This window comes from Crocuta crocuta, unplaced genomic scaffold (assembly GCF_008692635.1).
Source record: "Crocuta crocuta isolate KB4526 unplaced genomic scaffold, BGI_CrCroc_1.0 scaffold50, whole genome shotgun sequence".
Lineage (NCBI taxonomy): Eukaryota > Metazoa > Chordata > Mammalia > Carnivora > Hyaenidae > Crocuta > Crocuta crocuta.
Window position 1 is genome coordinate 2,962,970 of NW_027527428.1, and position 27,326 is coordinate 2,990,295.

Below are 27,326 nucleotides of genomic sequence, written 5' to 3' on the forward strand. Positions count from 1 at the left end.
AGTGGGGGGGGGGGGAGGATTCCAAACTACTCTATTTAACCCAGGTATCAATGAATGTTTCATGTTCATTTTCTTTGCTAAGATAATTTATTCCATTTGTAACAACGCATTCCTCCTAACTGATATTTATATCTACAAAAAACTCTGTATCATCTTTAATCTTGGTTTAAAATCTTTCAGCTTATTAAAACGATTAGGAAGGAAAATTAGTTTTTTATTTTTGGTTTGATCCTTCTGAACTTTCTTGACATCTTACTTGACACTTTTTATCAGAGTGCCTTTGGTTCTTGAGCACAAAACTTGCCTGACATCGAGTTGTGCGCTGACAACACAGAAAACTGTCTTAATGAACCAGAAAGCCTTTTGATACACTATCACCTGAACCTCAGGATCCAGAACTTAAAAAGTTTGGAGAGAAAACAAGGATTCAAGCGGGTGCTTAGCACAAAGGCATACTAAGTGAAATCTGAATATAGAATTTAGTAGCAACACCGTTAATTGAAACAATGTACTTTATTATCCGTTTGAAGGCTTTCCTATGCGTTGATATTTAAATGTTAGCGTTCATACACTTTCTAATGAAACAAAAATGCATATTGTATTTGATGCTCTTTTGGAAGGTATTGTCATTCTCTTAGCCCCACCATTAATGCTGATAATTCAGAATTGACTACAGTTGTTTAGAAAAGCTTTGCAATTGTTTTTTTTTCCTGACTTTCTTACGTGCACACTTACCAGCTTAACACCATAACCATTTTCTTTAGTAAATTTGCATGATGTCTTTCTGAAGTATTGTTGCACACGGGCTTTGCTTAGAATTTCCATCATATTTACACTTTCATATTCTAGTGAAGTCCTCTCATCAAATCATAATATAGACATTCTAAAATGTGATTGTATTTGGCTGAGCTACTTCTCTGATTATTGGCATGACGGATTTCATTTTAAGTAATTTATGGAGATTGCGTTTAAGCCTTTGGGATTACTGGCATCTGACAGAACAGTTCAATCTCAAACCCATCAGTATAATTTGTCTGAGTCTTGCGGGTGGTGTTTATGGTAACAGCTGGGGCACTATTTAATGTTTGGGTCAAAGTGTAGCTCCATTGAAAAAAGCAATTTCAAATGAAAATTACCTGTTACCCCTGGGTGTTAAGTTAAAGGCTTTTGTGCATCGGGGTGTTCTGGGAGCAGACGTGGCTGTAGCTACCTGATAGGGTAGCTGGTGGTTGACCTTCACTGGCACTCATTCAGTGGAATGGCGGGCTAGGTCATGTGCGGCCAGTGCACACTTTGGAGAATGCCTTGTTCACATGGTGCTTTGTGTCAGGCTGGCCATTTGGACCAGGAACAAGACTGGAGAGAATGGGTCAGTGGCAGTTCTGGGAGAGCCCGGATGGAGGCAGGGCCTACTCAGCTGAGACCCAGGAAAGGCTGGGTGTTGCTCTTTAGTCCTTTCCTGGGTCACTTGCCCTGGACATTTGATGCCCACCTTCCTGCTGTTCATGTAGCTGCGGCTGACCCTGGGCTGGAGTGCCAGGGTGTAGGTGTGTGTGCGTCATGGCACTCCGACCGTGAACGATGTGTGTATGTAAGGCAAAGAAGGAAAAAAGGCTCACGTTCTTGGTTTTAAATAATTGATATTTCACTGGAAACGCTATGCCCTTCTTAGCCTGTGGGGCCTGGTCTTATTCTTTTCTGAAACATGACCGTCTTCTTCCATTTTTATATATGTGATTTTTAATCTCAGGCATTTTCATCGCTGTAGACACTGTGGCACTGCTGGAGTAACGACTTTGAGCTGCTAATGTCCTCCCCTACCCCACCCCGAACATCTCCTTCTCCCCTGCTCTTTCTCTAGTTCTGGGTCATAGGCCAGGGGAGGGTTCTCGGTGGGATGGCCCAGGCTGGGTAAGTTGTTCCAGCCCCTAGTTATGCATGTGAGAACCCTCAGGCCCACTCCTTTAAGCTTAATCCTCTAAATTCTTTGTCTTGTAGGAAGATGACGATTCAGAGACTGAAAAACCTGAGGCTGATGACCCAAAGGTATTTGGTGTTGGCTGTGGTGGGGTGGCTGGATGTGAACAAGGCATTGTAACGTTATGGCTCAGTTCCTGTCTGGTCAAGGTTGGTCCCACTAACACGCCCCGCAACCACCTGTGAATTTTCCAGAATGAAACTGGCTTTCTAAAGAAGCCTGGAGGTCACCATGGAATGAGGAAGTCCTGAGCAGTTCGGGTTTCCAGAAGTGCGGATAGTGCCGTATCTCTAGACTAGAAAGGCAAGATGCCTGGCTGAGTATGGCAGCTTGCGGGTGACCTGCAGCCAGGAGGGCTTGGCGGGGTCACTGCCCCTCCACATTAGATGTGGGAATGTTTCTAGAGTCAGGAAGCCCTAAGGGCTGCCTTTTGTACTTTTTAGTCGTCTAGAAGTGAGGAAGGGCCACAAGAGGGTCAAAGTGAGGTCTCCCCAGCTGTTGGAGAAGCTGCACCTAATTCTTACTCCCTCCAGCTCATGCCCATCCACTTTTGGGTAAGCAGAGTGGTCTTTCTGAAACGGCGTAGCCATTCCTCGATAGTTCTCTCCCACTAGCAGCCAAGAGTCATTAGTGGCATTTCCGGTCATGCTCCCTGACCTATTGTGATGATGGTTAAGACCCCCTACTCCCCCTGCCCTGTGCCACAGTAGAGTAGGTTTGCTCTACTGTGCCCTGGGTGTCAGTATAACTGTGCCTATTAAGGATGCTTTCTTTAGGAAACGTTTCTTTTTCTAAGAGGAAGTCTTAATTCCATCCTTCTAGGCCTGGGGAATATGGGCCAACTTTTGTGATTAAAAACTGCTTTGAAACCAGCTGAAGCTTTCAAGGCGACATAGAAGAACTCTGGAAAATTGTACCAAATTATAATCAAAACAATAGTATATCCGAAAATACGGTTCCAAATTTGAGCTTATTCTGTGTTTGGATAGAACTGTGTGCGACCATTGGAATAAACCCGTGAAAGGTTGTGGGGGATGCAGATAACACATTTCACCAGGAAAGGAAGTTTGGGCATCAGCATGCAGAAGAAAGAAAATTTTGAGCCCTAGGCACAGCAAATGCCACTCCTTTCTGTGCCAAGTGAGGAACCGAGGCTTAACCCACGCAAACATTATGAGCAGGAGGGTGGACTTGTGGCCTGGGTCATGGGCGGCCACACCTCTGCCTGGGCTTGCAGAAGAAAAATGCCCAGTAGTAGTAGTAATCTTCTTAGTAGTTGGGGTGTGTGGGCCTTAGAGCCCATGCAGGAAATAAACCTGAGGAGCTGCCAAGTGCTCGGGCTTTGGAGTGGAGGGAAGGGAGGGTTCATGAGTCCTGGAGACTTTATGTGTACAGTTGCTGGCCTTTGCCTAAGGCTCGAAGGCCCCCTGGGGAAGTTGGCTGGAGAGAAAGGTGTGGGTAGTTTACTGTCAGCCTTTCTGGAATAAACAGCAAATCCCCTGGGAATGAGGAAGAACAGCCGGGCCTGGGGGCGAGAGGGACAGAATTGGGAAGCTTGTGGATGTGTCCTGTGCTCAGCCTTTCTTGGAACCACATGAAGGCTGGAAAGACACATTTATACTTGACCCTTTGACTGATGTGCTTTACTGTATTTCATTCAGTCATTTGAACTTTGAGTCTGGTTGTGGAATGAAAAGTTTTCTGGAACAGTCTTTGTTCTTGCGGAGCCAGCCCTCAGAGGACAGAACATTCTAGCCTCCCAGTAACTTGATGTAGTTCTTTTGGAGGCTGAGTGTGGAAGGGGTCAGACAGCCCTCCCATTCAGAGATCCTCAAGTCCAAAACTTTTGAGTGATGTGGCCTCTCCAAGGACTAGAAACTGTCCCCAGCAGGAGTCTTCTGGGCTCCCCACGCCTTCGTCCTGACATTGGCTTCCTCTCTTGCCAGAACTGTCGTCAGACCTCAAGACATGAGGTCATGGCCTCGACCTCAAAACCCTCCCAACCCTCCCTCTATTCTGGATCTTTCCTGGCATACTTAATTGACTTCTAACAATATTTTTATCTTCCACGTCTTGAATTTTGAGTATTTCTGCCTTAAGTATGTGAAGTTTCTAAGAGGCGATGTCATCAGTGTGGATTAGGGGTGTCATTTATTTTGTTTGCAAATGGAGTGGTGTCATAACTGTCTCTTCCACCAGATGGCACTCCTTTCTGCCTTGGCTTTTTTTTTTTTTTTTTTTTTTTTTTTTTTTTTTTTTTTTTTTTTTTTTTTTTTTTTTTTTTTTTTTTTTTTTTTTTTTAGTTTATTTTGAGAGAGAGAGTGCATGCAGGGGAGTGGCAGGGGGCAGAGAGAGAGAAGGAGGAAGAATCCCAAGCAGACTCTGCACTGTCAGTGCAGAGCCCGACATAGGGCTCAGTCCTACGAACAGTAAGATTATGACCTGAGCCGAAATCAAGATTCAGACATTTAACCAACCCCCACTCCCCACCCCAGGCACCTCACTGCCTTGGCTTTTTAAAATCTGGCTTTTGGGGTGCCTGGGTGGCTCAGTCGGTTGGAAGTCTGACTTTGGCTCAGGTCATGATCACACAGTTTGCGAGTTCAAGTCCCACATGGGGCTCTGCACTGTTAGTGCAGAGCCTCCTTGGGATCTCTCTCTCTCAAAAATAAACTTTAAAAAATAATTAATAAATAAATAAATAAGATCTGCTTTTGATTTTTTACTACAGCAGTTCTCAAAACGTTTTGGTGTCTTTACACAATTAAAAGCTGAGGATCCCAAAGAGCATCACTTCATTTAAAATTGAGAAAATTTTTAAATATTTTTTAAGTTTATTTATTTTTGAGAGAGGCAGCGAGTGGGGGAAGGACAGACAGGGAGAGACAAAATCCCAAGCAGGCTCCGTGCTGTCCACGCAGAGCTCAATGTAGGGCCCGAAGTCACGAATTGTGAGATCATGACCTGAACCAAAACCAAAAGTTAGACACTTGACTGAGCCACCCAGGCGTCCCAAATATTTATAAATTTTTTTTTAACATTTATTCATTTATGAGAGAGAGACTGAGAGTGGGGTAGGGGCAGAGAGAGAGGGAGACGAGGAATCGGAAGCAGGCTCCAGGCTCTGAGCTGTCAGCACAGGACCCAATGTGGGGCTCGAACCCACGAGCAGTGAGATCACGACCTGAGCCGAAGTCAGACGCTTAACTGACTGAGCCCCCCAGGCGCCCCTTAACTTATTTTAAAATTATAAATATTTGTGGGGTGCCTGGGGGGCTCAGTCAGTTAAGCATCCGACTTCGGCTCAGGTCATGATCTCGCAGTTTGTGGGTTCGAGCCCCGCGTTGGGCTCTGTGCTGACAGGACAGAGCCTGAAGCCTGCTTCGGATTCTGTCTCCCTCTTTCTCTGCTCCTCCCTGGCTCACAGTCTGTCTCTCTCTGTCTCAAAAATAAATAAATATTAACAAAAATAGTTTAAGAAAATAAAATAACATTTAAACCCATTACATGTTAAGGTAAGTTACTTTTTAACAAACAAACAAAAACTATTTCTGAAACCGAAAAAATTGAATCCACAAACTCAAAGACAGATATTGTTTTGACTTTTTGCGGGTCTCCTTAACATCCAGCCTCATGGACAGCTAGCTGGGTTCTCTTAAGTGCTTCCGCATTCAGTCTGATCCAGTGTGTTGTTTTGATTGAAGTAGGTGAAGAAAACCTGGCTTCACACACAGATCGCTGGAACGAAGACAAGTATGTTAATAGCCCTTTAGGTGATTGTGGATCTTCTTCTTTGATGCTCGATCAAAACTCAACAGGGAGAGGTTTCCTAAAAACTAGTTGCACTGTGGGATGTGAAACCTCAGTGAATTTTTTGGACCTTGCTTTATTAACATCCACAGATCTGCCACACACTCTGCAGGGCTCTTTTACCCATACTGACACATCCTCAGGCGCTGGGGATCTGGAAAATGGTGGTTCACGGAGTTATGCAGAGCTCCAGCGATGCATTTTGCCTTATAATATCCAAAGCGTTATATTTGTTAATGACATTACCCATCTCATCAGACAAGCCGTTAAGTATTGGAAAGCTGTCTGCTCACAGTGGGCAGTACACATTTTCTAAGATGCTCGTTTTTACTTGAGATCTTGAATTGCTTCATTTCTTTCGAAAATGTCTGCCAGTTACCCAAATCTGACTAACCATAGTTTGTCTGTCATTCATTCTTTCAAGTAAAAATGGCATTCCATGAAGAAAGCAACTAGATCAACTTACAGCTCCCTCACATAAGTGCTTGCCCTTGAGGTAACCATTGGACCTCAGTGGGCAGATGAGGTGTTTATGTGACCTCTCATGTCATCACAGAAAATGCAAAAAAAAAAAAAAAAAAAANCCTTCACACAGAATATATATATATATATATATATTTTATAACTTTATTTATTTTTGAGAGAGAGGGAGAAAACAAGCAGGGAAGGGGCAGAGAGGGGGACGGAGGATCCGAGGCAGGCTCTGCCCTGATAGCACAACGCCTGATGTGGGGCTTGAACTCAGGAACCGTGAGGTCATGACCTGAGCCAAAGTCAGAGGCTTAACCGACTGAGCCACCCAGGCACCCCAGCACCAAGGGTATTTTTAAGTGAAATTGGCTGTTTTGGTAACTGAGAGCATTCCTACTTCTAAAACTCAGTGCAGCTGCCTCGATTGGTTCTAAAGGGCCAGCAGTTTACCCACCATTGCCCCTGCCAGCGCCAGCACAGTGAAAAAGGTGAGCGATGTCTTAGTATTAGGAAAACAGGTTTGACCTTACAGACCTCTGGGGGTCCCTAGAGCAACTTTGAGAACCCCTGTTCTTTAGAAGCCAGAATCTTGGGTCGGTAATACTGAGTAGTTGTTTGGTGACTGCTTTCACTGCTCTGTAAGTGTCAGTGACCTTGAGGTGCAGTGAGGGGGGTAGAGAATCCAGAATAAGACAAGACAGCCCCCGTGGTGGGTGGAAGTGAAGGTTCTGGAGTCAGAGCCCTGAATCTGAATTCCAGCTCTCCTAGGAGAAATCCCTTAACCTGAGAGTTTGTCACCTGGGAAATAGGCTTTTTTTTTTTTTAATGTTTATTTATTCTGGAGAGAGAGAGTGTGTGAGGGAGGGGCAGAGAGAGAAGGAGACAGAGAATCCAAAGCAGACTTGGTGCTGCCTGTGCAGAGCCCAGCATGGGGCTTGAACTCACAAACTATGAGATCATGACCTGAACCGAAATCAAGAGTTGGTCCCTTAACCAACTGAGCCACCCAGGTGCCCCAAAATTATGCATCTTAATAAAATCTACCTCACTTATTTTATGTGAATTAACTGAGTAAGCATAAATAGATAATTAGCATAATAGTGTCTGGCGTGTCTGTGTTCAGTAGCGTTAGCTGCAATGACCTATGCTTGCTTCCCAGGCTGGTCACCCTGTCGTTGGGCTTGTTTGGGAATATCGAATTCCACAGTTTGAAACTGGAGTACGCTCAGAGGAGAGCAATATAAAGGTGAGGGGACTGGAAACCACGTCACATGGAAGGTTCAGGAGCTGGGAGAGCCAACCAGGGAGGAGGTGTCATCTGGGAGGTGGAAGCCATGTGCTGAACTTGAAGCAACCTACAGAAGAATTAAAAGGAATGTGTTTGTCTTCCTATAATGAAGACCTTTTTGTCATCTCTGGCCATACGTGGGTTGAGCTGCTTTATAGGGAGGGTAGTAAGCTCCCTGTTTCTGGACCTTTTTCAGACAGTTGTTAAGAAAGCATTTATCAAGAATGTCATAACGAAATTTGGGGGTTGGGGATTGGACTAGCCCCCCAAACAGGTTCCTGGGAGAGGGCTTGGGTATTATGGATAAGCAGAGTTGAATGTTCCCTAACTAATTGCCGCCTTTAGAAAATATAAGTGTAGAGTACAAAGACTAGGAATGGCCCTAATTTTTATCACTCTGACGTTTGGGGTTACCTCTGAGCACAAAGTCCATATTTGGGGGTTGAGTAAGAAATGATAACTCCAGGGGCACCTGGGTGGCTCAGTCAGTTAAGCATCCAGCTCTTAATATCAGCTCAGGTCTTGATCTCAGGATCATGAGTTCAAGCCCCGTGTTGGGCTCTGCACTGGGTGTGAAGCCTATTTAAAAAAGAAGAGAAGTGATAACTACAGACTCACTTCTAGAGAGAGCCTTTGGTCCTGATCCATCCACCTGAGGAGGAGGGATTGCACTCTGGGTTGCTGAGTTTGCCCTTAACGAGAGAAAAGAAGGTGGCTGAGTGTTCTGCGGGAGGCAGAATGCTTTGGCACTCTGTTGCATCATGTTTTTTCCTCTAACTTCAATTTTCTGGTCTTACCTCCTCAGTAAGCAACCCGACTCAGATCTGACTACTCGACAGAAGGTGGCACTGCTGTCCTAGAAAAAGTCCGAGCAGAAGTGGCAGACCTCTGTTCAGCTCTTTACTGCAGGGACAGGGGTACCAGATGGCTTAAGTGTTTCCTCCATCTGTTTGCCCTTGGCATATGGGCTTCCTTTTCCCACTCTCCTTTGTCTGTGTTCTACCTCGGCGGCCCTGGAACGTTTTCCCTTGTTTATTTTTTTCCCCACTCCCACAGTTCCTGTGGATGAAGGTATTTCCACTGGCTTACTGTCTCTCACACACCCTTCCTTTGAAAACAAACACAGGCATTGATGACCTGGCACGGGAAAGCCGGAGCGGTCCGCAGCCAGCTAACTGGGAGGGCCATACTCCTGGAGGTGTTGCAGTCCCAGCTTTGACCCAGAGAAAGAATCCTCTTGGCCCAAAGAGCAAACATCTGTCAAAACAAAATAGCATCTCTGGGTCAAGAAGGCGGCATCGGGTGGGGGAGACGTGGTTCCGGCAATTTTTAAAAGATGTGCCTAGCCCTAGTTAAGATAAAACATTTTTAAGATTCTTCGACCCCAAAGTTCATGCAGAAATGTGAGTTCGCACCTTCGAGCCAGGCTAGTGGACTTGAGTCAGAAGACCTGAGTCGAGCACAGGCTTGGCCTTCTCTCCAGCTGTGGGACCACAGGCATGTGGCTTCGGCTGCCCTCGGCTCGTCACTGACGCCCCCTTTACCAGGTGATGTGACAGCGACGAGAGGAGGCATAAGGCTGTGTCTTCCACAATCTAAAGCGCAGTCGTTGGCACTTCATGGCCTTTTTAGCAAAAACTGAGTCTGGTCAGGTGCTGTCATCCTGTGTGTCATCCATGTTTTCTCAGTCCATGGCACCCTTCGTGTCTCGGCAATTTTTCCCAGAACCCCTAGGCCAGGGGCCCCCGGCTGGCTCAGGCAGTGGAGCATGTGACTCTTGATCTCTGGTTTATGAGTTGGAGCCCCATGTTGGGTGTAGAGATTACTTACAAATAAATCTTTATATTTTTAAAAAATTAAAAAAAATTTTTTTTCCTGAGAGATAGAGACAGTGTGAGCAGGGGAGGGTCAGAGAGAGAGGGAGATACAGAATCTGAAGCAGGCTCCAGACTCTGNACAGTTAGCTCCAAAGAGTCAACATGACAATCCTCAGAATTTGATAGCCCCTGGAAAGGAAGAACACATAAATCTGTGTGGTATCAGATAGATGTTGAAACTTTTACAGGTTGTGAGCACCTTTGTGAGTTTGCTGCAACACCCTGGGGTGCCTTGCTGGCAGTTTGGGAACTAGGTTGGTAGATTGTCTCTGAGTTCCAGAGCAGTGGACGAGTGGACGAGGCCCTCACTTACCTTCCCCAGAGGCCTTGGCTCAGCCCAGTGAGCGGGTCTCATCTTTGGTGACTACGTAACACACTTGAATTCCCTTAAGAAGGTCAAGTGTCTTGGTCGCCAAGTGTTACTAATTGGCTTGAAGTCTAGAGGAAGGATTTGCCCCGGGACAGAGCTGACTCGGTCACCTCCCGCTGCTTCTCTTCTCCAGCCTCCCCCCTACCCAGCACTGTTAGTAGTCTCTGCAGGCTTCAGAGTCCTACATCTGCGTTCTCCATGCCGCCCATGGAGCATGTTTCCGAGGAATTTGCACCTGACTGCTGATTTTAGCGAGAACTTACTTTCAGGAGCCTGCCAGCAATCGCACGTGGGCAGTGCTTCCGATTAAACCCTCGATTCTCTTTGTCATCCATGTGAGGAAAGAGGCTCTGGAACGTGTGCCAGCTTCTGCAGGATTGATTGCTGCAGCGCACAGGTTTCCTATTTGGGCTTTGAGCACATTCCCACTACCCTCAGGACTTTGAAATCAGAGAGGGAGAGGCTCGGGCTTTTCTTAAGCAAGCAGTGTGGGGTTCTGCTCATCATGAAGGACACTTCAGAGGGGCGGCTCGTGAGGTGTGGTAAAGTCCCTTCCTAGCCTTCACACGCGGATCTGCGTGTGCCTTTGCTGGGTGAACTTCGGGAGAACCCCCACTCGTGGAATGTTCTACTGAGAATTATTTTTCAGGATGGTACAGCAAAGGGTATCTGTTAGAGCATAAACGTGGGCTTTTTCTCAGAGGTCTCTGACAAGGAAAGAGTTACATGGTACTGTTTTTCTGGTGGTTCTCTTATCAGAGTTTTGTTTTTATTGTCAAATTATTATAACAGCAAGAATTGAGTATTTTGGAAAAAAAGATCCTCTAATTGCACAGTCCTCTAACAGGGTGTCCCATTTTCATTCTTCCGTCTTTTTGTGTTTGCCTATGTGAGAGCGTACATATTTTGTTTCTATCTGAATATGAGATGTTTTCTGTGTTGTTACAGTCTGAGTAATTATAATAGCAGGTCATAAGTGCAAAGTTAAAAGCTAAATACTTAGGGGCGTCTTGGTGGCTCAGTTGGTTGAGCGTCCAACTCTCGATTTGGGCTCAGGTCATAATCCCATAGTCCGTTTGTGAGTTCAAGCCCCCATGGGGCTATTCACTCACAGCACAAAGCTTGCTTCAGATCCTCTGTCTCCCTCTCTCTACCCCTCTCCTTGTGTATGCATGCTTCCTCTCTCAAAAATAAATAAATGTTAAAAAAAAATTTTTTTTAAAGTTTAAAGACTTAAGAATTGTGTCAGATGTGAGTTATATCTCAGTGAAACTGCTATAAGAAAAAGGGTTTTTTGTTTCTTTTTGTAATTTTCTAAATACCTTTAAGTGTGAATGGTAAGGAAAGATTGCCATCTACCAACTTTTTTCTAGAGGTGAGACCAGTCATTAGCACACTTTTTTTTTAACGTTCATTTACTTCTGAGAGGGAGCGTGAGAGAGAGACAGTGTGAGCAGGTGAGGGGCAGAGAGAATCGGAAGCAGGCTCCAGGCTCTGAGCTGTCAGCACAGAGCCCGACGCGGGGCTGGAACTCATGAACCGCGAGATCGTGACCTGAGCTGAAGTTGGCAGCTTAACCGACTGAGCCATCCCAGGCACCCCATCAGCACACTTTTTCACATCAATTCTTGTTGCTCTTATCGTAGGAGCTAGCTCAAATACAGACAAGAATTAGTACATTATAGTAGCAAAAAATGTGTTTAGTTTTATAGCTGTTATTCAAATATAACACCATGTCGGCACTTTCTTTCCAGTTAGACTGGTGTACAAAACACATGCTGTGCTCTTTACGTGGGTCAGAAGACACAACTCATTCTTTAAAACTTGAGTTCCCATTACAGTCCCCGAGATTGTTCACCCAGTAAGGGACAAGGGCTTAGGAGCAGTCAGGATTTGGCAGCATTCCTTCTGTAAGCACCCAGGAAGTTTCTAGGGCTGAGGACAAGGGTGGAGGCACCCACTTGGTTATGTGATTAAGTTTTCAGGACCAGCCATTCCATTCCTATCAACTCAGGCATTACTCACTGGAGCACTGGGACCTCTTGAGCTGTTGCCCCAGTCGTTACAGTTAAAAGGTAATACTTCTGGCTGTCTTCCCCTTAAGTTGAGAGCCTAACACTTCCTTTGCTCTGTGACCTGCTCCAGAGTCATCACTGAAGAGATATTTTTCCTCCTTGGTCTTTGATGTTGGCTTCCCCTGTGGTTGAGCCAAAGGCTTCCTAGAAACTGTCATTATCTGCCGCCTCTTAGTCTAGAAGGAGATCAGAAGTTAGGGCGTGGTTATGACTAGGCTTTAGAGTCAGGCCGACTTGGGTTTGGGTCCCAGCATGGCCACTTCCTGGGCGAGAAGCTGCTTCGGTGTACTTTGCCTCGGTTTAGTGATCTGTAAGATGGGAATAATAATGTCTGCCTCGTGGGGTTATTAGGAGATTTGGAAAATGTATGTTAGTTTTAACAAGTGCTGTTGTCTAGGGTGTGGGAGGGAGAATATGTACTTGGTACCTCCGGCTTGGTTTTGTTATCCTACCTTCTCCCATGTTCTGCCTCCTGTCCCCCATGATCCTTTTGAGTGCTGATTAGCGGGATGGGGGGAGGCTACAGCATGACTCACCCGGGACCAAAGAAGGAAATGGCCCTTGACCATTGCTGGATTGTGAGCCATCCACTCTTCTTGCTGCAAGTTGTAATGTGACCTTTGAACTGTTGAAAATGCTCAAGCCTTCTTAACATTTCACTTTCGTTGCTCTCACCACAATGAATGGCTAAATGGCCTTCTTTAGGCCTCGCCTTTACTCGGGCCAGGGTTGCCCTTGCACAGGTGGGAGACACGGAGTTTCCATGCCGAGGAGAACACCCCCCGACACACACTCCCAGCTGGGTCTGTGGTTCTAAGTGGTGTGACCTGACAGATTGGGAGAGGGGCAGGGTGCACGCTCTGGAAGTAGTTCCTTTGTTGTCCAGATTGAAAGGATTCCAAGCTAGGTCCTTTGTCGAGCCGCCTTCCAAAGAAGGCCTGGCTACATCTTAAACTGAACACTGCTGGTAGAAAGGGGACCTCAGGCGGAGGGGAACCACCATTATTCTCCCTGTGTCCCCCCTCCTGGCTCCCCCGGACTGCCAGCAGGGCCCTCCTGACCGCCCTTGCTCCTAGTCACCCGCAGCTCAGACTCCCGGCAGCCTCACCCCATTCCTTGTGGTTCTGCAGCCACGCATGCCCAGTCGGCCTGCCTTCGGCTGTGCAAGCCCCAACACCATTCTCCCCTTCGGGCCCAGATGCCACGGATTACTAACCGAGGTGTGGCTGGGTGTCTCCTTCCCTAGGCAGGATTTATCTTTTTTTAAAAAATTCTATGATGCAGAAACCAAGCTGCCCGTCCTTCGGGATCCAGTACTTGCCACCTCCCTTCTGTGTTCTAATCCTTGTAGAAGTACAAGGAAGTACTGCTGTGCAGTTTGTGGGTTCAGTGTTCGGTAGAGTTTTGCTCATTTGCCTTCCTGACTTTGGAGTTAGGTGCATTTTTTCTAAGCGGTGCCTTGAAGATACTGGCTTTCCTTTTGGCCCCATAGATCATTCATTTCTCTTCCCGCCAGTGTAGAGGTAGCACCCAGTTTGCATTTCTAATCTCCTGGCTTTCTGGTATCTCAGTTACTTTTGCCTTATATCTTAATCTAACACCTCAGTTTGGCCGCTGACCTCTCAAGTAGGGTAATGCTGTTGTGATTTGGTGGCCGCGTTGAGTTATGTGCCACAAAGACTTCACTTTTCTGTCCCCAGCCTCACAGAGCTGTTTCCCTTTGTCCTGGCTGCCTCCAAGTCCTCCCACCCCTGCCCCCAAGTAACGACCTGAAGCATAGTGACGCTGTTTTTGTGGAAAACCTTTAAGAAAATAGTGCATCCTGGCCCACCACTGTAGGCTTAATCCAAAGTCTTGATGTGAGGTGACCTCTGTACCTAAACACAGCCTTCCCAGATACCCAGGTATAAGACAGGAATGGAATGACCCTCTCTGAACATCTACAACTTTCAAAAACTTCAGAATCTTCCCATGTCTTGAATCAAATGTGAGATCACACTGGGAATACTCAGATAGCAGAGGCCGCCCTTTGGAACTGGCTCCTGGCCAGAGCCTTGCATTTACGTTGAAGTCTGGTTGGCGGCACGTGGCAGAGAGTCGCACCACACAGCAGTGTCGTCCTTGTTGAGCTCGATGTTTCAGAAGAAACTATTTCCTCTTTTCTTCGGTCTACAAGGCCAGTTCTAGAGCTGGCTTCATTTGTCTGAGCGGATGCCTGTTTCACCCTTTCCTGTAGAAACCTCTGCTTGGGGAACTGAGTCTTCCCAGCAGTGAGCCGGCAGTGGAGGGGAGTCTGTTGGATCCAAAGTGATCCCACCAACTGCTGCCCATTTTTCTGATAAATTGAGCATCTCCATCCCCAAGTAGGCAGTGTCCGTGGCAGTGACCCAGTCCTGGCTGACAGGATACATCTAAAGGAAATGTGCTGGTGACGGGCTTTCTCGAAGGCTCCCCAGTGTGGGGCCGTAAAACAGGGCACAGACGCTGGGCATCTGGGCCGTGGAAGGCCATCTCCTTGCAGTGTGAAGTCCGGTGACTTCTGCTGAGCCTTGGGATTAAAGTACTTAGCAGAACACCCAGGATTTCTCCCCAAGATTGAGTTGTGTTCACATCATATCCCCAGTATTTGGCCCATTGCCTGGTACGTAATAAAGGCTCAGTAAATTGTTTGTGGAACAAATAAACAGACTATACAGTAATTCTGTCTTTTTGTTTCAGGATTGGGAGCGACAAGCTAGGTTTAAGGGTTTTTTAATTTAATTCAGTATTGATGCCCCCACCCCCTTCTTCCTTCCCTGTCATCAGCCTTGTATCCCAAGTCTGGCCCCTTCTTAGGTCCTCTCCCGCTGCCTCCTTTCTGACATTGAGTTGCATGTAGGAATTGACTGTGAGCCTGACTGTCTGCAGTCTGGGGGGGATAGGGATGCAGCTACAGGTCGCTGTGGGACAGCTAACCTGGGCTGAAGAATGGACCACTGGCCACTTAGAAAAGAGAGTGTCTCTGGGTACATCTGCGTGTGTGTGTGTGTGCGCGCGCGCACGCGCGTGCGTGCACACACACACAATTTCATCAGTGTTTAAGCAATGTTTGAGCACCTGTTGTGGGCAGGGCACTAACCTGCAGGTGCTAGGAACACAGTGATAACTAAGACAGTGAGTAAGAGCCCAGAATAGAGCAAGGTCCTCATTGACCCGGTGGGGGTGGGGCAGATGAAGGCTTCCATGGTCCGAGGACTGAGGTCTGAATAGGAATTACTTTCAGCAACAGTGCAGAGGAGGTGTTCCGAGGAGGGGCTTTACCTGGGCCCTGCTGCAGCTCCGTGCTAGGAGGAGGAGGGGCTGAAAGGGCCGCTGCGAGTCCTCCCAGGGCCTCAGGCCACCGTGAGGAGTCTTTTTTTTTTTTAAGTTTTATTTATTCTAAGATAGAAAGGCAGAGAGGGAAGGAGAAAGAGAGGTCCCAGAGCCTGCTGCAGGGCTCGAACTCCCGAATCAAGAGATCATGACCTAAACTGAAATCAAGAGTCAGACACTTAACTGACTGAACCACCCAGGCGCCCCAGTGAGGTGAGGAGTCATTTTTAAGTGAGATCTCACGAGGACTTAATAACTACTTGGGCAGTGCCAGGTCTGAGAGAATAGAAGATTTAGAAGGCATTGTTTTACTAATCTGCCACCTGCTTTTAAACTGTAGGATTACATCATCTATCAGAAAGCTTAGTCTGTAGCGTTCTTCCCCCAGCAGCACGGAGAGGCTGCCGTCTGCCCTCGGTTCAGAGTACTCTTTCTGTGCCCAGTACTCCCAAAGCTGGGGCAAGAAAAGCAACATTTAGATTTGGCCGAATCCGGCTGCTGGAGGCCACATTGCTTTGTCTCCAGATTGACGCTGGACCGTTGAGCGTGCTTGGTGGGACTGGCTGGGGAAGGATTAGTGTAGTGTTGCTGGCTGTAAAGAAACCTCTGTTCTCTCTACCCGGATCCGGTTCTTGTCTGCTGAGCAAACCCTCCCAGCTCGGATGGGAGCTTATCCCACGTCATGGAGCCATATTGTTCCTACTTCCTTCCTCCACTCTAGTCATAGTTTCTGGATGGTTGGACTTTTTTGTATTCTCTGCAGGGGGGACCACATTCCAGGCTCTACAGTCTCTGAGTAAGAGGCCCCTGTTGTGGCTGCTGCACTCTTACGGGTCTCAGACACGATTGATCAAGGAACCAAAATTGGCAGGTTCAGATCACTGTTCTTCAGGGCCGTCCCTGGCCGGCCATGCCCTGTGCCCTGGGGAGGCTGCAGGGGTGCGGACAGTCGGGATGGGAGGCCTTGCCTCAGCATTTGTTTCTTTGACCAGCTCAGCACTCCTTTCCTGCCTTTCCCATGGTCTCCCTTGGCTTCTTCAGAAGCGGTGCATCTGTTTCATTTTCCCTTGTGTCTTACTTGGACTTGAACTGGAGAGCCAAAGTGGTTTACCTGGTCTTTTCTCCCAGGAACCGCTAGGTGAGATGCTTTGTTTTCGCCTGCCTAGTGAACTGGGGGGAAAGCCCTTGGCCTGCTGTGCCTGGGGGCCACCATGTCCTGCGCCAGGGCTGTCCGGGTCTCTGGGCTGTGAGTTCCCTGCCACCCAGCTGACTCAGACTACAGTCTGGTGCGTAGATCTGGCTGAGTTCATGACTTTAACCAACTGAGAATATCCACCTGGAGGCCAGAGGGATGGATTCATACAAGTCAAGACAGACACCCCCTGTGCGTTCCAAAACACCGCTTTGGGGGAAGAAAAGGAACAGTGGTTTCTTGTTGTTTTTTTCCTTGTGGCCTAACTCTTCCCTTCCTGCCTCCTTAAGAGCATAATGAGAACTTAGAGCTGACTTTAAAACCAGTGTCTTGAACCCCTGGCAGTTTAATAATGTGAACCTTCCATCTCTCTCTTTGGCTCTGTCATATTAAACACTTCATCAAATGGTTTTCTTGGCTGGCTGCCACGGGTGCTTGGTTCATTTTGTGCCGAATTGCTGGGATGTACGGCATGTCTGACAGAAGGGTGTCTCTCTGGGTCTTCATCTTGAGTGTGGACCACGCTCCGCCCCTGGTCCTGTCTTCCCCCAAGGCTGCTTTGATTGGATGAAACTTGCCTCCGATGGACACAAATGAGCGTAAATGGTCCTGGGATGTATGCATCTTTAGGGTATTTGATAGCCATCCTCAATGGTCTCACCCAACACCCCAGCTCTCCTTCCTTACTGACCTTTCTTCAGCTTTGTTTGAAGTTCTGGAATCATCCTCTCTGAAGAACACGTGATAGATCTGTGGCTCCAGGCCCTTTATTGTGGAGCATAATCAAATCTCCTTCTCATGCTCAGGGCAGGATGTGGGGTCAAACCGCTTTAGGATCCAGAAGAACCTGGCTTGTTGACTTTCTTCTTTGGGGGCACCTTTGCACCGTGACACACCAGGAGCACCAGGAGCTCAGCAGGCTCAAACCCAGCTTATTTGTGTCTGAGGACAGAAGAATTGATTATATTCTAAGGCCTAACAAGGTGTGGCCACCAGGAGGCACAGACTCCCACGGTTTCAGTGTCTGGGGCCTGAGGAGTCCCACCAGTGTCTGTGACGTGGAGGAGGCATCTGACTAGCCACACATTCCAAAGTCTTTCCAGGAGAACTCTGTGCAGAACTATATGGCTTCCAGGCTGTGGTGGCTCATGTATGTTGTCACTTTATAAACTGGATTCTCTTAAGGCCAGAGAATCTTGCACTTGGAGTTGGATCGATGGTTCGTAGGTTGGCTCTTGGCTTGGAGGGATCGTGGAGCTACATTCCGCTGTGGGGAGGGGGTGGTCCCTGGGGATGTTGGGTCTGGGGTTGAGTAAGAGTCCGTAGCTCCAGTGGGGCTCCTGGTACACCCTGGACACACCCCATTGTGTACGTGTGTGTCCGTGCGCGCATGCGTGGTGTAATGTTAAAAAAGCAAGAGACTAGACTAGTTGGCAAGTTGAAACCAATTGTCAACTTTATCCCTTTTTGTGTTTGTGTAGAATGATCCATTTGAGGAATGAGGAACTAAGCCAAAAAAAGAAAGTCTGAGAAATGAGGGGACACCTGCCTGTTGGTGACTTTGTTCCATCTCTGCTTTTCTCCCTGAGACCTGCTGAAGCAGCCTCAGCTCAGCCAGGCAGGGACCTTGTGAAATGCGGGAATCCCTGCCCCTCCCACCGCTGGGGGCACAAGCTTAGGAGGCCGAGGTGGCTCACAGCCTTTCGCCCTGCCCAAGGAGCCTTTGGGTAAACAAGTATTTTCCTCTTAGAAGAGACGCTGCATGTTTGGTGACCAACTTCCTGTGCTTCTGGAGGGGACCTGGTAGCATTCCCACGTGGATAGCGTGGATAGCGTGCCTCCTTCCTCGGGCCATTGGAGAGCTGGCGCCCTGCGGTGCTTTGGGAAGGAGCCCCCAGGGAGCCTTTGAATAGTTAATGGTCAGTCCTTGGATGACCAGCCAACTGGCCACGAAGGGGAGCTAGGATGTACCCAACTGATGTTTTCCCACAATTAGTACCCAGAAAGCTGTCCCCTGGAGGGAAAATTTAAGGACCTTTTACAGCCCCACGTTTTGTTGCTGCCACACTCTTTTAACACCGGCTCCTCCTGAGTCACTGCTACAAAGGGATTGTTGTGGGGCCCCTGGAGACGGGCGCTCTCTGGAGAGCAGCTGATTGATGACCAACCTGAATTCGGCATGGCAGTCCTCCAGGCGGCCTCCCAACCCTTCCGTTCCCTAGCTCGGGCCTGCCTCCTCTTCACCCACCTGACTGGCAGGGGGCGGGGAGCTGGAGGAGACAGGTTGCTAAGCAGCCTGGCCTGGACGTTATGCCCGCTTCAGTCGAATGAATAGCTGCAGTGTTCAGAAGAGCGAGGGGGTTTGGGCCTTTCCCAGAACCAGAAAGGACTTTAGGGGAAGGGGGCTAAGAACTCCCGCTCTTAGCACAGAGCCATCGCGTGGGAGGGCTTCTGGCATCTTCCTTTCTGAAATGTTAATTTGCTGTAACATTTCTTCCCGGAAGTGGAGTACCCAGAGCCCCGTAGCTGTGTCCACGTGCCCCTTTGGTTCCAGAGTCGTTACCGTCGTACCTCCTCCCCCACCAACCGAAGGGGAAAGAAGTGAGGTCCAACAGCTCCCTCCGAGCGCAGTTCCTACCACTGTGATCATTAGCATGTCGTGCGCTTGAGGCCCCCGGTCTGAGCGTGTGTGAGGGGCCGGGCTTCCCCAGAGATGGGGAAGACAGGTATGTTGTTGCCGTCGGACATCGGGGACAGTGGACTCGGGAAGCCTTTGCTCCCCGCTGTGCCCAGGGTTGTTTCAGAGGCTGGGACCTTGCCCTTCTCCAGGTTGAGCTGGTTTAAATGAAGCACTTACTCTGAGCAGTGAAATACAGAGCAGGTCTAGCAAAACGCCTGATAAGAAACCTTTGCTCATAAGTCTCTGCACTCGGCCAGCACTGACGGACCCGTAGGAGTGGGAGTTGTTTGCACTAGGATCAGAGAAAGCTTCTCTTCGGAGAGAGATGTAGCCGTTGTAACGAGCCAAGAGAGGAGCTGCCTCCGTGCTAGGGCCTCTCTGGGGGCCTGGTTCAGTCCCTTGTTAAAGGCCCAGTACAACCCTGCCCCGGGGTTCTGGGAGCCACCCCATTAGGATAAGGTCTCCCTTTTTTGCTTAAACTAAAAGTAAGAAAAATCTCTAAAGCAGATAGTCTTTTGTGTTTTAGTCTTGGGATTCTCATGTTAAACAGAGCTGCCACCTCTCGCTTCCTGTGTACCGGGTAGGGGTGGTGGTGTCCTGGGATGGCTGACCAGGCCCCAAGGGAGACAGCGGGCAAGGTCCTGGTGTGCAGGTGACGGATGGCTGGCATTTGCTCTCCTTGGCATTGGTGGATATCGGTCCCTGCCGGGGGCCCTGGAGGAGAGCCTGAAGCAGGCATCTAGAGGATCCTGGCTACTCTGGGGATTAGGAGGTTCAGGGGTCCCAGAAGGCCCCCAAAGCATCTGCTCACTCTTAGGTTCTTTGTGTTGTGTTTACCTTTTCTCCTCCCTTAAAATCCTGAGTGGTTTCAGTGAAGAAAGTAACCGTGGATCAGGAGCCCCGGGGCTTACCTCTTTGTATTTATTTTTCTTTTGCAGGATAACCCAGAAGTAGAAAAGCGGGATCCTCAGGAATTAGTTGGTGAGTACCCCAGGGGCAGCCTCGGAGGCAGAGCGAACTGGCTTCTGGCCATGGGCATGCTGGGCCTGCCAGTGCGTGGGGTGGGGCTTCTCCCCTTGTCTCTCCATGTGCTCTCAGGGCCTGTGGCATTTCCTAAGATGTCTGAGTAAGACACCCAGGGAACAATTCTTCTTTGAAAATCATATTCATGGTGCGTTTCACTGGGCTTTGGTCAGTTGCCAATGTTTTCAAGATGGATTTAGGGCCCCTTTCAGCTGCGAGCTCTTTCCGTTGCGCCCGAGGCTTGTCCTCTGTCCTGGTACGCCCCCTCCCCACTTGCTGGCATATTCATGTACTCAAGAAGCAAACACGTGGCCCCTGCTGGCACTTTGCTCTGTCCCCAGGAGGGAACATGCCTCACAGCCCCAGAGTCCAAGCTGCTTTGTGGCTGGGGGGCAAGGCAGTTATGTTTCTGAAAAAGGGCACCCGTGTCATCCCAGTCCCTCTGCTAACTCTGGTCTCTTAATCCTTTTTTAGAAAGCCCCTCGACTCTTGTCAGTTTGGTCATGGACTTTGTCACACCTCTGCCAGAGCCTGTCCAAACGTCACGGAGAGGGCGACCCTCCCTCCGTGTGGTGACTGTTACCATCCCTCCCTGGCTGCTCCGTTAATCTTCACAAAGCATGGGTCCTGCTTCAAAGGCGGCCTGCGGAACCTTCCCCTGTGCCTCCAGATGGAGGCTTTGTGGCATGCAGCCCCTCCAGCCTGTCCTTTTCTTGGACAGGATCCTCTGACAGGATATGGGAGGTGGAGACTTGTCCTGCGTTCCTAACTGAAAGAATGAGAATTATCCCCTTACGTTTGTTCTCTGGGGAAGGAGTGGGTAGGAACGCGCCCGCGGTAAGCAGCCTCGACCCTCCACGGGATTCTGCCTTTATCTCTGAGTGGTGTGTATGATGAATACAGTATGAGTCTTTCAAATCCTATAAAACCCAGAATTTTCCTAGACCTCAGAGTTCACTGCTTAGAAAATGGCCCTGTGGGGGATGTGCCCGCTGGCTTTGCAGACAGAGGAAGCAGAGCATGGCTTCCTCCGCGTGGCTAATCCTCAGGGGCACATGTGGGCCCCGGCCTAGTCTCCTCTTCCCTCCCCCATCTCACCAGTCCCTGCCATAAACTACCAAGAAACGAGAGCAGGGGGGCTGTGTGGTCAGAGGGCAGCCTACCCGAGAGCCCGAGCAGTGGAATGGGGGGCACATCAGCCACCTCCGCCCCATTTCTCACCCAACTTCCACCTTTTCTTTCCTTGCCACTTTTTGAAAATAGCTTTATTGAAGCATAACTTACATGGGTAAGATTTGTCAATTTTTAGGGTGCTATTTGATCAACTTTGACAGATACATGTAGTCATGTCAGCCCCCATCACAATCACACTGTAAGACCCTTCTGTACAGGGGCACCTCGGTGGCTCAGTCATTTGAGCATCCAACTTCCATTCGGGTCATGATCTCACTGTGAGTTTGAGCCCTGCATCGGGCTTTGTGCTATCAGCATGGAGCCTGGAGCCTGTTTCTGATTCTGTGTCTCCCTTTCTCTCTGCTCCTCCCCTACTCACACTCTGTCTCTCTCTCTCAAAAATAAATAAACATTAAAAAAAAATTTTTTAAACACTTCTTTATAAAGTTTTTTTGTTTTTTTTTAATATTTATTTTTGAGAGAGAGAAGAGCTTGTACGAGAGAGGGAGGGGCAGAAGATCTGAAGCAGCTCTGTGCTGACAGCAGAGAGCCTGATGCAGGGCTCAAGTCCATGAACCGTGAGATCATGACCTAAGCTGAAGTCGGAGCTTAACCAACTGAGCCCCCCAGAAGCCCCATAAAACACTTCTGTCCCTCCAGGGGTGCCTGGCTGGCTTGGGCAGTTGTGACCCTTGATCTTGGAGTCATGACTTCAAGCCCCACATTGGGCCTAGAGCTTACTTAAAAATTAATTAATTACTTAATTATTGTTAAAAAAATTAATTTCCTTCACTAGCTCCAAAATGTTTGTTTATCCCTCTCCTTGCAGACAGTTTTCTCCCTGGCTCTCCGGCAAACAGTGATGTTCCTTCTTCACTACAGTTTTGCCTTATTTTAGAATTTCGTAAAGATCAGGATTTCTCAGCCTTGGCACCATTGACATTTGGGGCTGCGTGATTCCCTGTTGTGGGGGCCTGGCCTGTGTTTTACACAGTGTTTTAGCATCCTCGGCCTTTAGGATGCCAGTCGCACTCCCTTCCCTCTGCCACGTGACAAGGAAAAATGTTTCTAGACATGGCCTGATGTCCCCTTGGGCGTTGGGGGGAACATAATTGCCTCCAGGTGAGAACCATTGATAGAAATGAAATTGCCATCTTATTTTTTGTCTGGCTTCTTTCATTTCCCATATGTTTTGAGATCTTTCTGTGATATTGAACATGTCCATTGTTTTGTTTTATTGTCAAATACATTATTTTATTGGAGGATTTTTGCCATGGTTGAATCCGTTCACCACAGTAGGTATCAAAGCCTTGTAGTCTGGTTTACTCTTATGATTTCTCACTGAGGAGGTAGTAGTTGAGCTCTGCCTGAACTCGGCACTTCTGTTAATACCTCTCAGGTTCCTCCGCACACCCCCCCCCCNGGAAGTATTTTCATATATGTAGGTGGCCCCAGGTTTTGTTTTCTTTTTTGTAATTAAAATTAAAAAATTGGGGGGGTGTATTTTCTATTTGAGAGAGAGACAAACAGAGCATAAGCAGGGGAGGAGCAGAAAGACAGACACAGAATCCGAAGCAGGCTCCAGGCCTGAGCTGTCAGCACAGAGCCCACCGCAGGGCTCGAACTCCAGAGCAGTGAGATCATGACCTGTGACCCAAAACCCGAAGTTGGACACTTAACTGACTGAGCCACCCAGGCACCCCTTAATTTTTTATTTATTTTTTTTTAGTTTATTTTGGGAGAGAGAGCAGGGAAGGGGTAGAGAGAGGGAGAGAATGAATCCCAAGCAGGCTCTGCGCTGTCAGTCCAGAGCCCGATGGAGGGCTCAAACTCATGAACTGTGAGATCATGACCTGAGCTGAGACCAAGAGTCAGACTGAGCCGCCCAGGCACCCCAAGGTGGCCCCAGGTTTAATGGAGCAAATGAAAGCAGAGAAGCTGACTCTGGCATCTCTAGCGTTGTGGCCACCTGACAGCCCTGAGCACGCCTTCCCAGTCTGTCCCCTCCACACACCCCACTGATGCCCCCTCATCATGGCTGGAACTGAGGTGGCGATCCAGTCAAGTTCTCTATGTCTCTGGTGAACTAGAGAGCCTCCCCGCCCCACCCCACGGTACCCCCAGGCACTTCTGTCCCCACCATTACGTAAGCCCAGCTGACTAGCTGGTCCTGCTCAGATTCGTAGCTGGCAGCCACGGATACCATGACTTCTTTGGCTTGGGTGCGCACAGGAGTGAATCACCGAGGTGGACTTCTCAGATCCTGAGTACGGCTGCCCTTCCAGAATGCCCCCAGAAGACCCCGAGAGCTGCCCCCAGTGCCTAGACACATTTGTCCATGGATTTCCTGGGAAGATGGTCTGAGGCCTGTGGCTGCCCACATAACCATATATACGGGTTTGATGTCTTCTGTTTTAGATCATCCTGGGACTTAGGGAAAGAGTCCCTGAAGGATGGCTCCTGGAAGCTGTGGGAAAAGTGTATCTAACTTTCTGACTATATCCCTTCACTTGCCAGTTACTTGGGAGGAATTCTTTTGTTCCTAACCCGGGAGCTCAGGAGGGGCTCTCCCTCCCTGCCACACTCTATACTGTTTGAGCCCTAGTGTGGTTGGGTTGCTGTGGCAACAGTGTCACACCCTGTTTTTCCAAAAGGCTTTCCTGGCAAATGCCAAAGGGCATTCTTTGTCTTTTGTCACATGCACACATACACTCTCCACCCCTTCTTGTGCCCAAAGCCTGCCCAGGCCTTCCTTGCTTTTGCCTTCCGGAAATAATGAGGACCAGCTCACCCCAGCTAATTCCACTCTCAGCTGGCCCCCATGGCCTGCGTGAGCCTCCGGCTGAGAAGGAGGGAGAAGCCAGGACAAGATTGAACTCTAGCCAGATAATGGGTGCCACCATCGCTGGCGGCGGTAGGAGACAGAAGGTGCTGGGCAAAGAGGAGCACGTAGTCCCCTGGTGGAAACTGCTCCTGGGCAGCAGTGGTGTTCCCGGTCCACAGCAGGACATGTCAACCCGCCTTGGTCCGCTGGCCCTCACTCAGAATGGCACGCCTAGCGCTCTGTTCTCGGGGCATCCAGTGAGGACCCACTGCCGACCACGCGGAGCACGTATGAGGCTCCGCCCCAGCCTCAGGGTGCACAGGGTGCTTCACAGCCTTGAGACTGGCAAAGCCCACGGAGCCATACCCTCAGCCCTTCTCAGCACTGAGTTCTTAGTAGTAACAGCACAGCTCTGAGTGGAGATCAAAGCACCTTATCTGCTAAGAAAATATTAACCGAGCCCCGAGAGAAAAGAGACCAAAGGCTGTGCTAGGTTCTCATCAGGCAGCCACTCAGGGCTAAGAGATAGTCTGGCCCAGGGCCTGGCACACAGTGGGTACCCAGTAAGTACTTGCTGGGTGTTATCAGTGCTGGTTTGTTCATTCTTTCCCTTCATCCTGCCCCACCCCACTCCGCCTGCTGTTCGCTCATTGTATGCTCCTTTTCATGAGAGAATGTTTTCGAGAGCACAGACAGAATCTTCGACAAACAGTGCATTGTCTGAGTGACCCAGAGCACACTCTGCGGGCCTGGGGTGGCCAGAGGCCACAGGGAAGGGAGCGTGGAGAGTGGGAAACTTGGGTGGGCAGTGGCAGATCGCCGAGGGCGCTATCCCTTGGGAGTGGTGGTTCTTCACATCAGAATCAGGCCCTTTGTTCCCAAGAACCAGGCGGCGGACAAAAGAAGGTTGATAGGTTTATTTTTAAAAGACTAAGCTAATAACCAGCAGGTGATTTTTGAAATATTTACTCGCAAGGCGGTTTTGAATGCTTTGAGTCCCAGGGCATAGGGAACCCGGAACTCTCTTTCTCCTGTGTCTTGGGTAGGATGGCCTAAGACGAGAATGATGAAATTCTGCAACTTTCCAGAATCCTGGGAGGGTGTTGTAGGAACATAGCCGGTGGGGGGGCTGGAGCTGGCTCACATTGTGAGCCGGTGATGCTCCCCCACCCCCACCCGGGCCTAGGTCCAGCAATGAGAGAATGAATACCACAGAAACTGGCAGATGCAGTAGATCCTGACTCTTCCCCTCCTCGCCTTCCACCCCTCAGCTGGCTGTTGAACATTTACCAGCACACCCTGCACGTACCCTTTCCTTCAAAGTTAACTGCTGGGACACAGGAGCATTCATGCATTCTTGACACTTGTCCCCTCTTTCCCCGAGTTGGCACATGCTCGCTCCTTCTGGTCATTTGATCTCAACTCAGATGATACCCGCAGAGAGACCCCTGCGAATATCGTACTGTCTCATAGCACAGCCTTCATCTCTCCAGAAAATGTTATGTGCCTTTTTTTTTTTTTTTTAACTTCGTGTCTGGCCCCAATCCTTCCCCCAGCTGCAACCACCCCGACATCCACATGCACAGAATTTTTTCTCTCTGTTCCCCCACAGCCTCCTTCTCTGAAAGAGTCCGGAACATGTCGCCCGATGAAATCAAGATCCCACCTGAACCACCTGGCAGATGTTCAAATCACTTACAAGTAAGTACAGAGCTCGGCTACTTGAGGCCAGTGTAGGTGAGAAAGCCTGGGTCAAAGTGGCTGCTTTGGTTCAATTTTAAGAACCATCAGTAAAAGAAGCAGCCAGATGGGCAGGAGCCTACAGTCCTGATTACCTCTCTTAGCCCGCCGTCAGGAGTTTGCTCTGTCCCCACCGCCACCCTCTGCCCCATCACCTGGCGCCGTTCCAGCTGGGACCACTAGGTCGCACTCAGGTCCTATGGCAAGGCAGAGAAAATAACGTACCTTCTGTGCCACCCAGCTGAGCCAGTGGGGAACTTTGCCAAGAAACTGAGGGACTATTAGAATGTAAAATAAATAGGACAGAGAAACGCAAAACCGCAAGCATTTCTGGGCCTAAGATTCTGACGCACCAGTTCACTAGCTGCTTGTCTGACAGCATCACAGGCAGACGCGGCCTGAGGTTCTGAAATCCAAGGGAGAGAGGCATTTAGTGCAGTTACTCCCTTGAGAGGAGGACCTCAGGGGAGCCCCCGGGGTTTGCACCTCCTTTTCAGCCTCTGGGATTGTTTCTCCTTGTCCCTCCGTGGGTTTCCTGCACGTGGAACTTTGTGACACAGACCACACAGGGCAGACAGGCCTACCCACTAGTGGCATCCGGTCCACCTGCTCTACCTTTAATCTGACAGATTCTGCTGGTGCCTCCGGCCACACCACAGGCCCATGGCACCATCCTGACGGATGGATGACTAAGGGGACCTGGGGCTATGGAATGCAGCTGGCTGGGCAGGGCCAGAGTCGGCGCTAGGGGCACCGAGCACATTCTCTTCCTTTCCCAGAAGTCTCCTCCCTTTGCTGAGTTGTCCTCCCCCCCAGGATAGCATCTCCCCTCCCTGCCAGGCAACAAGCCACAGCCTGCAAGGACAGTCTGGCGATCTGCCAGAGACAGCCGGCCGGCTCAGCCCTCAGGTTCGTTGTGTTTCTCATTTTTAGATGCTCCTGANTCCCAGGGCATAGGGAACCCGGAACTCTCTTTCTCCTGTGTCTTGGGTAGGATGGCCTAAGACGAGAATGATGAAATTCTGCAACTTTCCAGAATCCTGGGAGGGTGTTGTAGGAACATAGCCGGTGGGGGGGCTGGAGCTGGCTCACATTGTGAGCCGGTGATGCTCCCCCACCCCCACCCGGGCCTAGGTCCAGCAATGAGAGAATGAATACCACAGAAACTGGCAGATGCAGTAGATCCTGACTCTTCCCCTCCTCGCCTTCCACCCCTCAGCTGGCTGTTGAACATTTACCAGCACACCCTGCACGTACCCTTTCCTTCAAAGTTAACTGCTGGGACACAGGAGCATTCATGCATTCTTGACACTTGTCCCCTCTTTCCCCGAGTTGGCACATGCTCGCTCCTTCTGGTCATTTGATCTCAACTCAGATGATACCCGCAGAGAGACCCCTGCGAATATCGTACTGTCTCATAGCACAGCCTTCATCTCTCCAGAAAATGTTATGTGCCTTTTTTTTTTTTTTTTAA

General features: G+C 49.1%; 1 protein-coding gene across 3 annotated transcripts in view; it reads left to right on the top strand.

The window, feature by feature from the left end:
- The window catches only part of SAP30BP (SAP30 binding protein), a 36,714-nt gene that overhangs the window by 2,630 nt on the left and 6,758 nt on the right, over positions 1–27,326 (top strand). The window contains exons 3-6 of one of the 3 annotated variants that reach the window (XM_077754572.1): positions 1,999–2,046; positions 19,333–19,441; positions 20,029–20,073; positions 25,725–25,813. In XM_077754572.1, the coding sequence (XP_077610698.1) occupies positions 1,999–2,046; positions 19,333–19,441; positions 20,029–20,073; positions 25,725–25,813 (291 nt within the window). The remainder of the gene's footprint in view (positions 1–1,998; positions 2,047–19,332; positions 19,442–20,028; positions 20,074–25,724; positions 25,814–27,326) is intronic. The other 2 variants (XM_077754578.1, XM_077754584.1) reach the window with 2 other exon arrangements.